Source organism: Gossypium hirsutum, chromosome A06, assembly GCF_007990345.1.
Source record: "Gossypium hirsutum isolate 1008001.06 chromosome A06, Gossypium_hirsutum_v2.1, whole genome shotgun sequence".
Taxonomy (NCBI): Eukaryota; Viridiplantae; Streptophyta; class Magnoliopsida; order Malvales; family Malvaceae; genus Gossypium; species Gossypium hirsutum.
The window spans coordinates 127,451,158-127,462,538 of NC_053429.1; the positions used below are offsets into that span (position 1 = coordinate 127,451,158).

The following is an 11,381-nucleotide window of genomic DNA, read 5'->3' on the forward strand; positions in this document are numbered from 1 at the left end:
ATTCAATGATCTATTTACAAGTTTTATTACTCTAAAATTGTGGCTTTTAATTAATTTTAATTAAATTTCACAATATTTGTTGAAAATTTATACTAATATAAATGTGGATGATGAGCGGTCAAGAAAAAGGTCGAGAAACAGTGATTCAATTGAAGAAGAATAAGCTTTATTAACCTCATTCGTCTGAGTTGAAGATTTTGGAAAAGCATATACGGTTGGAGATACTAACGAAGCGATTGATTTTACCACTATTAATCAAGACCCCTTTCCAATTGTATATATGATTGGCTGATGTAAAACTTTAACGTTTTAATCAATATTTTTCATTAAAAAAAAGTAATTAGACTTTTTTCAAAAAGTTGATGATTGAATTTATTTCAAAAATGAATAATGACCAAATTAATAAAAGGTATAAATGTTGAGGACTAAATTTCACATTATGCCAATAAGAAAAATAATTTTGTATTAGGAGGTGAAGATCTATAATTAAATAAAACACTAAAAAGGAAAAAAAAAGATTATGATTGAGTTTTAACCTCATTTTCGAAATTATTATTTTTTTATTATTGGTGTGTGAAATATAAACTCAATTTAAAACAAATATTTTATACAAGATTTGGCTCTACAAGTTGGGAATTACGACAATTTTATGAGTAGAGGTTAAAGGTTGCCTAAAAAATATCTAATCTACAATTTAGTTTTGATTATTGTATTCAATTTAGTCCTTAAAAATTGGGTCAAACTTCATCTTTTCTTATTTTACTACATTTATATTTTAGAATAATAATAATTTAATTTATTATTTTGGGTGGCCAGAATTAAATTTAAGTAATAAAATATAATTTTAAATTTAATTATAAGAATATATAAATATTAATATAAAAAATATATTTTTAAAATTTTATTAGTATTTTGAATAAAGAAACAATTTTTTGTGTTGGATCGAGCCGGCTTAAAAACAAGTCTGAGCTTGAAAATTCTTTGAAATCGGACTGTAATTCATTGTCTTCAAAAAGTAACTTGTTTATGTCATGTTCCATTTTGGCTATTAATTTATTATTTTGTATAATCAAACTAAATTATACTCAAATACTAATAAGTTTTAAAAAATCCAAAACTCATTACTCGGTTCAAATTCAATCAAACATCTATTTTTATACTCGAGTTCGATTAAACTCATTTATTAATATTTGTACTCAAGCTCGATTAAATTTATTCATATCCAAACTTGAACTTAACTGAATCGGCTCAATAATAAGCTTAAAATTAATAATATTTACATAAAGATAATAATGTAATTTAATAATATAAAAACATTTGAAATACATGTTAAAAATAAAAAGCTCAAAGCTTTCAAGTCGTTTGAGTTGAGTATTACTAAATTCGAATTCGGCTCGAGTTACGAGTGTAAATGCCCTAAGTGGTACAGTCTAAACTAATTTCCTTCGAAAAACCCTTCGTTTAATCACTATAATCTTCGGAATCTGCCGAGTCCAAGACATCATCGTTTCTAGTTTCATTTGGGACATCATCTGATGCATCACTCATCTCCAAATCGCCATCGGATTCTTCTTCTACCACCTGTTCAATGCCATTATCATCTTCATAAGCATCATCCTCTTCATAGCTAGCTTCCATCGGTTCTCGACTCCACCCATTAGAGGCACCATTAAGATCTAGCTCCCAGTTTCCTTGTCCGTATCCTTCACCTTGCCCATCGTCATCTGACTCCTCTTCCGTACTGTTACTATCAGGAGGATTTACAGTTGCCATCATCCCAAATCTTTCAGCCCTCCATTCTTCATCCAAATCTCGTACAGATATCGCATCAGCCTTTGGTTTAACCACATCACTCATCCGAGCCATGGTTGTACTATTAGCAGCTCTACTTTCAGCTCTCTTTCTAACTGTTCGACGGCCATGTCCAGAACTCTGACCAGTTCTTTGGCTCTGTTGTTTGAGCTGGAAACTTAAATTATTGTTTTCTCTAACACTTTGCTTGCCGGCATCAGATTTGGAACCAGAACCTTTCCTCTGCCACTTTCTACCAGATCCTTGCTCACGAGCGCCTCTTCCCCGTTTATAGCTGCTGCGTTTACTGTTACTCAGGTCGGTAAAGTTTTCTTTCATAGGCTCATCTTGGTCTAGCTCTTTTAATCCAAGCTCTTTATTCTTGATGAAAAGAGAGGTTCTCGAAGGAAGCTTCTGCATATTCAACAAAAACGTTTAGCTTACATTTGATAGACCACAGTAAAATGTACCCATATATTAGTATATTAGACTCGAAGAAGGGAGAAAAAAGTATCGAGAACCACTCACTATATATGATGCTCTAGCTTCCCTGTTCTCCGGAGGCTCGACTTTCTCTGGTTTTACATACATGATGGACGAATCAAGCTCCAAAAGCCTTAAAGCTACAGCTGGAGTGGTTTGGGGTATCCATGGAAGCACAGAAACAGTAGAAGAATCATTCTCCGACTGAAGACTAGAACCCAATAACTCCTTTGTTGTTTCAAAGTTGGACGATAAATAATCTCGTTTTATGGCACTCTCAAGCTGTGTCAACAGCTGCAACGCCAACATGACATTCGAGTGAGACCAACATCAAAATTGCATAAAACAAGAGAAAGAGGCAAATGCTATTAAAAGTCTAAATGCTCGAGTTAAGAGATAAGATACAAAGTTCGCACAATGTTTCATTTGAGAATGCAATCAAATGGCAGTCTTTTAGTCTATTAGCAATAACCGCTAACTTCTTCATCAACTTACGAAGCAAAAAATGTTGAGATCCCAATTTGATCACAGTAATAGGATAAATCCACAAATAAAAACCTTAATTAAATGGATTGTTTTCGGAATTTAGAACTATTTCAAATAAATGAAAACCTTTAGGAGTTCATCTGCGGAAGAAGATGCATTAAGCTTCCTGCCCCACATCTTTCGCTGGCCCTCCGCCCACATTGAATCAAGGGCTTCTGGCGGAATAGATACCTGCAAAGGTAAAAGTTTGAGACAAAAACATAGAATTTGAATTCCATTTTATATAGGAAATTCGAAAGTGAGCTGTTGTTTTAACTCACCTCAACTAGAGCACAAAAGGACTTTAGTAAGTTGATTCCCATGGGGAGAGAAGAATCGAGAGTATGTTTATCCTTGTTGTCTAGCTTCCTGTTTTCTTTGCACCGAATCTCATGATCATAGAAATTAAAATTATTGTTAAAGGCGCGAAACGTCTGGTGGCAGTAACTACAATGCACATCCTCCGGCATATGAGAGCCAAGGCAAGTATCACAAACAGCCAATAGCTGCGTACATCTCTTCTTTTCATATTTCATGGCACACAAAGTCGAGGAATTGTAACATTCATTCCACATCCACCTCTGGAAATCTTGATACCTTTTCATGGCCGACTTTCTCTCATTTTCATTTCTCCCAAGCTGAATTTTGAAACAAGGTAATGTCTCTGATGCATCAGAATTCAACCCACAGATCCCATTACGAGGACTGTCAAAACTGCCACTAAAATCAGGACCGGAATCAATTTCAGAAGCTTCATTCTCAGAGGAGTTTCCACTTCGGCCCATAGCCCTGGCAGAGTGCAAGTTCCTACGAACATTTTCTTTGAAGGAGGATTCAATCTTTCGCAACATTATCCGTAAATGAGATTCCCTGATTCCTCGTGCATCCAAAGATGCCAAGAGAGCATCAAAAGCCTACAAAGAAATTGAGGGAATACATTGTCAAAAAAATTCAGATTTAAGTTATAAAAGTTCTATTCATTCTTCTGATTAGTCTAGCAATTCATTCCAACATGTATCAACAGAGTTCTCTTTCTAATGAGTATAGCGTACCTCTTCAGAATCAATCAGCCTCCATTTTCTGTCATGTAGTTCAACGAATATCTGGCCGGAACAAGGATCATTTTTAGAAGCAGAAGCAACAAACTGCCAGTATCTATTTCGCCTACGATCTTGGCCAAGAGGTAAGGACCTGTATACATACATCTCTTCCGCTCTGTGGGCTATGTATGATTTCAACTGTGAGCGTGATCTTTTCGAAGCATATCCATGCTGCTGAGCACAGAAGTTTTCTGGACCCATGGAGGCATCTTGAAGTACCAAGGCCCTTTCAGCAGGATAACTATTGAGGTCATTTTGAACATTTTGTGAACATAGCAAGGGTTTTTGGTCTTCTGGAATGCTTGGAGATGCCTCATCATTTTTATTATCAGCAACAGGAAATGGACTTCGGCTGCCTTCCACGGCAGAATTAGGCAGTTGAGCTTCAGTCTTGATTCCCATGACAGGTGGAAAATCCATTTTAATTATACATTCTTCCTTCAGACGACTTTTGTCAAGCTGAGCCTCAGCCCACATTTGCTTTTTAAGAGCATTTGCTGCTTCCAGACGATCCTGTGAAATTCATAAATCAAAATTACAAAGAAGAAAATGATAAGCAAGCAACAGAACAATCATACAAAACTGTAGCTAAAGATCTACCTCAAGCACAGCACGAATAGAGTTCCCTTCATTTGCAATACCAATTAAGGCAACAAGGGCATTAAGGCGCTCCTCGACACTAAGATGAGAATATTCACCTTCTGAAAGACCCTGAATCCACGACTCACCAGACTCACTTTCATCAATTTCAATATTCTGTTGATCAGGATTGCCTGTTCCATTCTCCTCACTGGCAACATATTGTCCAGTATTACTTGGATCATTGTCAACCTTCACAGTATTTGAAGGGAAAGGTGGGAAATCCTTATCGAATTCAGCCGGAACATCCAATTCATCATCAGCTGAGGCATGGAAATTTTTACTTCCTAAACAAGTATTTACTTCATTCTTAGGGTAGTCAGCATCTTTGTTTGCATTTGAAGGAGTAGCTATATCATCAACTTCAGGATCCTCATCAACATCACATTCAGATTCTTCATCTCTTTCAACATCATCTCTTTCCACCTCATCTCTTTCAACTTCATCAGCATCTTCTCCACCTAGAAATCCATTCTCAAATTGCCGAATCTTTCTCCTTGCAGTTGCTAGTATGGCCTCTGCATCAGCGGGATCTTTCCTATAGGCAGGTCGTACACAATAAGTTGAAGGAGCTATTCTTTCAAAGAGCTTTCCATCCCTTGTCAAAGCAACTGAAATAGAAGCCTCCGGAGTCTTGCTTGTTGTAAGGTCCCGAAGTCCAGATTTCTAATAGGAAACAGATAAATTAGGAAAAGGTAAGTAAACATTCAAATTAATTTGACATTAAATAGGAACACAACCCAAACTCACCTGAATCTTATCTGCAAGTTCTAGAACTGTTAATCCTTTGCTTCCCTCCAGCGAAAGAACATGAAAAGCTGCAAATTTGACAGTTCCAGGTGTCAAACGATGCCTCGATCTCCTAGGAAGTAACAGACCCTTCTCTCGCATCAATGCAAATGCATTCTCAGCTGCTGAACCATTGCGTAGAGTAGAAACTACATCAGCACAACCTTTACCCTGCAGGTCCAGATAAAAAAAATAAACATACATATACAGACAAACAGACACACTAAATACTGTTAAAGGAGAAAGAAGTTGATCGTCATTATGCAGAAAGAGAGGACTGCAATAAAGTTACAACAACCTCATCATTATCACCCGTGTATGTCCATGTTGCATTTTGTTTCTTCAACTGAGGTCCAAAACCAGCAGAGATTGCTAATTGCCGGAAAATTTCAGGCCATGTCAGTGGATTCAAGTGATGCTGCCAATTCCGGATGTCAAAACCCCAGGAATATGCCTGGCAAACACCAAATGCAAAATGGTTCAGCAGCAATGAAAATAAGCAACATGAAAAACCTATAACACCACTTACCCCTTCAACAATCTGAAGGTGTCCACCTTCAGGGTTGGCAGAACAGTACTGATTCATCCCTAATCCAGTTGCTGGTGTTCTTGCAACATCTTCAATATCTTTTATTATTGATCTCAAAATAGCAACATGAATCTCACCCAACAACCTTGAATCCTGGTGTTAAATTTGTAACAATATCACATCTAGGAAGCTGAACAAAAAATGAAAATTAGAAAACAAGGCATTCCATTGGATACTTACATAGTCATGAAAAGCTTGGACAAACTCATCAAGAGTAAAAGGCCATAGTCTGAGAATATCAGCAAAAGTAATCAAAAATCTCCATGCCTGATAAAGGAAACTGTGTTAATAGTCCTTTTACCTTTAGAAATAAAAGTGGCTATATTTATAATTTTACCTTAAATCATTTAGGAAACAAACTCAAAGATATAAAGATCACTAGATATGTAACTTATAGCAGATGAAAAACCGGCAAGTATGTTATACCATGAGAAGATTCCCAACATTCTCCTCTGAATCAATCCACGGTTGAATGTCAAATGGTCCTTTCAATTGCACAGACTTGGGCGGGAACACGCTTAATGAATCTAAAACAGAAATATTAGGGTTATAAGCAACTAAAACCCATCAAGAATTGAAAAATCCAAGAATCATTAAAAATAAGAATAAACAGCAAGGGAAACATATCACAATCTTTCTGCAAATCCAAGTGATAGATATATGACTAGTATACCTAGGGTGAGCAGAATCCAACTCAATTTGAAAAACCAATTAAATTTTTAAATTTCAAATTAAATAGTTTGAGTTGTTCAAGTCAACTCGATTAAATAGTTAAGTTCAATAGTTTAGCTCGGATTTAAAATGTACAACTTGAGTTGTTCAAATAACTCGAATAATTCAAATAATTAAATATAATTCAACCCTACCTATTGTGCTAAGTTTTGATCAAGTCAACATTCGAAAGATCACCTGTGGTCCAATCAAGCTGATTTTTTTACAAAAACTAGAAGACTCGTTGATGTTGGTATTGAATGTTCAGATTAGTCATCTAACTAGTATGGCTTTTCGATCTATTAGTCTAAACACATGTTCTATTATTTTTTGGTGAAATTCCCTAACTTTCTCTCATTGTTTTTTCTTTTTAGAATCACTTGTTGATAGCTAAGAGTGAGATTTCAAGTCTCAAGGTATTAACCTTTTCATTAAACAATTTTCCATTTAAAATTGTGTCTCATGATGATTTCTAATTTTTAAAGTGGACTTTAATTCAAGTAAAATACTATAGGACTTCCTTCATCATACTAAATATGATTGAATATTTATTTTAACTCGAATGATTTATTCGACTTGACTCAAAATTTCTTTTCTTTCGACTCGATTCAATAAAATTTCAAATCAGGTTTAGTTGAAAAAATAAGACTAGTAAACTCAACTAACTTGAAATTTTTTCACCCAATTTGACTCAACTCGATCAACTACTCAACCCTAAGTACACCTAGTATCATATCCCTCCTAAACAGTAAATTATTTTAATTGTTCTTTACAGGGAACATAAAATTACTCCAACAAACCACTTAGAAACATTCATTATATTAGTGGCATCAACTATTTTCATTCAAATGAAAAAGATCAATAGAATCTGAAAGATTTTTCTGCTATCCAAAATGCTTACCAATCAAAGTACAACAAATGCAATTCAAGTGAGATTTACAATAGAATGGGGCAAAAAAAATCTCAGGAAAATCTGAAAATATATTATTTTCAACTGTGGAGATCCAAAAAGCTCACCAATCAAAGCCAAATTAAATAAAAGCAAGTAGACAAATGCAATTCAAGACTTCAAGTGATATTTACCTCTAAATGACTCAAGATTTTGCAAGGTATCATGTTCTAGATGAATAATTGAGTATATTCCCTTCCTAGCAGCAGCCAACTCCATGAGTTCTAGCTGTTCATCTTCAAGAAGATCCATAGACTCTTTAGCAATTTTCCGTGCAGTTGCCTTTTCCCTGGCAACTCTACGTCTCTCCTCCTCTCTCTCTCTTCGCAGCTCTTCCTTTTGTCTCTTTTTCTCAGCCTAAAGGTAAACCCCAAAATTAAAAGTCATGACTAGAAAGGAGAAAGAAAATATTCATCATGACTAGAAAGGAGAAAGAAAATATTCATCACTTATGATTAAGGTCAGGACATCATTTGCAAAATATTCTTACTCTCAAGTATTCTTTCTGCAAAAACTTTTGTCTTCTTTCCATTTCACGTTTCTGCTCTCGTTGTGTTCTCTCTTCTTCCCGCTGCTTCTCACGCATCAACCTCTCTTCTTCCTTCCTTCTTTCACGTTCAAGCCTTTCCATTTCTTTCCTCATCCTCTCTTCACTCTGAGAAAAACAATTTTAATAATATGAGTGAATATAGAGGATTCCCTTGGAAGCAATGTTCGTGGTCAATAATAATTTAAAAAACAGAAAACCTTTCGCCTTTTATGGTCTAGTTTCTCAAGCTCTTTACGAATCCTGTTCTCATGTGCCTCAACTTCCTTTGCAATTCTAGTTTCATCACTCTACAAGAAAAAAAAATGATAAACGAAATAAATGATATACAGAATTAGAATCAAGGAAGGAAATAGGTAATATATATAACATATTATACCAAGCTAGACACCTTGCGTTTCCTATCGATCCGTGGATCAGCATCATTATTCAAGGATTGCTCAGCAGACAGCATATATGAATCTTCAGACCCCAACACCGGATGGCAAATAGACGGAGCATTTCTCCCATTTGTAAATGATTCCCTTTCTGCAAGAGAATCATCAGCCACATGAGATGATGAAGGAATTATTCCTTGCTGAGGTAACACGCGAGCTCGAGATCCATGACCTTGAATGCCATGAATCCTGGACAATGGTTCCTCTCCATGCACAAACGGTGAAGCTCTACCCCTCACACCACTGACTGGGGATTCATGAAAATGAGACTGACTAACAAGTCCATATGCATCAGATCTAAGACTTGAATGCTCTGGAAGAAACTGATACTCATGAAAAGCCCTTGCAGCAACCTGAGATTATTAGTATATACAATATCAATAAGCCAACCCAACTAACTAGGTAATATAACTTTCAGAACAAATAAGCATTTTACATGTTAAACAAACATAAATTCAAAGCTAAAAAAAGATCAAAGATAATCATGCCAACAGCATATCAATTTAAACAACCTAGTCAAAAAAAACTACAAAAAGCCAGCATAAGAAAAAAGCCACATTATATAACCAGTTAACCCATCCCACAAAAACACAGGTGATGAAGGGATAACTAGCTTTCCAGAACAAAAAGTTCACCAATATATATTGGTGCCAAATTAGAAGTCAAACCATTTGGAAAAACAGAGGGAAAATTCACCTTACCGCTGAGAAATCATCACAACTGCATTACAGTATAAAGTATTCTAATTTCTATATATACTGGTAGTTAAATGTAAATGGAGTTTGAGAAACAAACTTTGCTTGACCGGCCATCATTTCGCTCGTATACTTTGCTCTCGTAAGGATGTCCAGGCCTATTATGTGGCTCGGGAATTGCTGTTTACAAAAGGGGGGAAAACAAATTAAAATAAAATCCAAGCACTTCCACCTACAAGGCCTACCATATAAACTACATTGAACAAACTACCAAGAAAAAACAAACTGAAACTTGCAACTCCATACAAGTCCATGAATAATAAAGCACAAATGTTGTCTACATTCAACAAAAGTATAAATATTATACAGCAACATAATGACCAAACATTCAAACAACCTAAAAACAGTTAAGGTATACCTCCAAAAGCATCAGGAGGCAATGGATCGAACTCCATGCCGAGCATAGGTCCATCATCTCGCAATGGCTCTCCCAACTGTGCCTCCACACAAGCAATTGCTCTGAGCTCCATTATCGACTGTTGTGACTCATAATACCTCCTAACTGTCTGCACATCCTCCGTCATCCCTCGAGAAGAGCTTCCCCCCAACTTCCTTGTGTCCATATTTGGACTTGACCCCGAACCTGACCCTGATCCATAGTCCGGGCCCGGCCCGGCCCGCAACTCATCGATTGGAGATTCTGGCGGTAACGCAGCAACTTTTCGCGGTTTTTTCGTAGGAGTATCCTTCTTTTCTTTCAATCTCCGGTGACAAAACCACATCTGTAACTGCCGATCCGTTAATCCCAATTTCTCCGACAATTCCGCTCGCGTCGCTTCCGATGGATAAGTCTCCACTAGCAAAATGAAACACAAAACAAAAATCACCAGAAAATTCAAAAAAAATGGTTAAAAAGATAAGGGAGATTGAACACAACATACGAGCATAAGCTTTCTCCAGAGCTTCGAGTTGAAACGGAGTCTTCATTTGTCGTTTAGGCTTAACGTTGCCTTCATTGGGACTACTAACATTCTTATTCGGATTATTGATCTGATTATTCTCACCTTCTGAACCAGCCTCCATTGAAGCAGATCCAAAAAAAATTTCAAAAGAGCATAAAATTTTAGGGTTTCAACAAAATAAGCTTTTCTTTTGTCCCTCTTTTTTTCTCTCCTTTATTCCTTTTCTCTCTCAAAAAAAAAACACCACGAAATATCGTGAAAGTCAAGAAAGGGAATTGGATGAGAATTATCAAAAACAAAAACAATGAATTTCAAAAAATAAATTAAAATAAATGGATAATAAAAAGTGAAATTATGAACAATGCAATTACAGCAACAGCAGTGGTTCTCGAGTCCAATTACATTTTCAAACTCCATAATAAATTTTTCTTTTTTTGGTACGAAATAATTAATCTTTTTTTATTTTCTTTTTTGTTTTTTTATTGAATTTGATTTTTTTTGAGTGTCTCAAATGTCTAAACAATGTGTTAATAATATTGCGGTAGGCTTTTAAAAGGGAAAAAATATTGGTAAAAACCCCTCTTTTGTCATTCTCAATTTTGATATTAAACAAATTAATCCCTCTTAAAAAAATAGAATAATTTAATATCTATTAAATTTCGGAAGTGATTAATTAAAGAAAATTAACTATAAAATCAATATTCTTTGCTGATTGTACGTAATTTTAATTAGTATAATAATAAATTTGGACATTAATATTTATATATTTTATGTAAATTTAATTTAAAAAGTGCATTTGTTAACTAAGAAAGCACGCCTTACCAAATACGTTTTTGTCTAACATCAACTACTCAGTCAGCGTTGAGGACCCTGATTCTTTTTTTTGTCTTTCATGACACAATTTACTAATTACTTAGCTATAAATTTAATTTTAAAAGTGCATTTGTTAATTAGGAAAGCACGCCTTACCAAATACATTTTTACCTAACGTCAGCCACCCAATCAGCGTTGAAGACCCTAATTTTTTTTGTCTTTCATGACCCAATTTACTAATTACTTAGCTATAAATTTAATTTAAAAAGTGCATTTGTTAATTAGGAAAGCATGCCTTACCAGATACGTTTTTGTCTAACGTCAACCACCTAATCAACGTTAAGAACCTTG

At 35.3% G+C, this 11,381-nt stretch overlaps 1 protein-coding gene across 4 annotated transcripts; it reads right to left on the reverse strand.

Moving 5' to 3' along the window:
• Positions 1 to 1,255: 1,255 nt before the first annotated feature.
• On the reverse strand, positions 1,256 to 10,738 carry LOC121230889 (homeobox-DDT domain protein RLT1). Of its 4 annotated transcripts, none has more exons than XM_041116417.1 (19): positions 10,197 to 10,629; positions 9,674 to 10,111; positions 9,356 to 9,435; positions 8,733 to 8,913; positions 8,515 to 8,651; positions 8,324 to 8,413; positions 8,067 to 8,231; positions 7,711 to 7,933; positions 6,343 to 6,443; positions 6,097 to 6,183; positions 5,857 to 6,009; positions 5,626 to 5,781; positions 5,289 to 5,498; positions 4,500 to 5,204; positions 3,852 to 4,412; positions 3,081 to 3,713; positions 2,887 to 2,991; positions 2,320 to 2,568; positions 1,256 to 2,205 (listed from the first exon to the last, which is right to left on the reverse strand). In XM_041116417.1, exons 1-19 carry the CDS (start codon positions 10,336 to 10,338, stop codon positions 1,462 to 1,464), a joined length of 5,160 nt encoding a protein of 1,719 aa, XP_040972351.1. In that variant the 5' UTR covers positions 10,339 to 10,629; the 3' UTR covers positions 1,256 to 1,461. The 4 variants fall into 4 exon arrangements, with proteins under 4 accessions (XP_040972351.1, XP_040972350.1, XP_040972349.1 ...); XM_041116416.1 differs by having other exon boundaries at positions 8,503 to 8,651; XM_041116415.1 differs by having other exon boundaries at positions 8,515 to 8,913; positions 10,197 to 10,738.
• Between the last annotated feature and the right edge of the window lie 643 nt (positions 10,739 to 11,381).

What these genes read in the sequence shown, in the direction of transcription:
- LOC121230889 (XM_041116414.1), bottom strand. Translation starts at nt 10,338, where the DNA reads ATGGAGGCTGGTTCAGAAGGTGAGAATAATCAGATCAATAATCCGAAT. An exon ending in TCCAAGCTTTTCATGACTAT is followed by an intron (nt 6,010 to 6,096) that starts GTAAGTATCCAA and finishes ATTTAACACCAG; the next exon opens with GATTCAAGGTTGTTGGGTGA. An exon ending in AACTTGCAGATAAGATTCAG is followed by an intron (nt 5,205 to 5,288) that starts GTGAGTTTGGGT and finishes GTTTCCTATTAG; the next exon opens with AAATCTGGACTTCGGGACCT.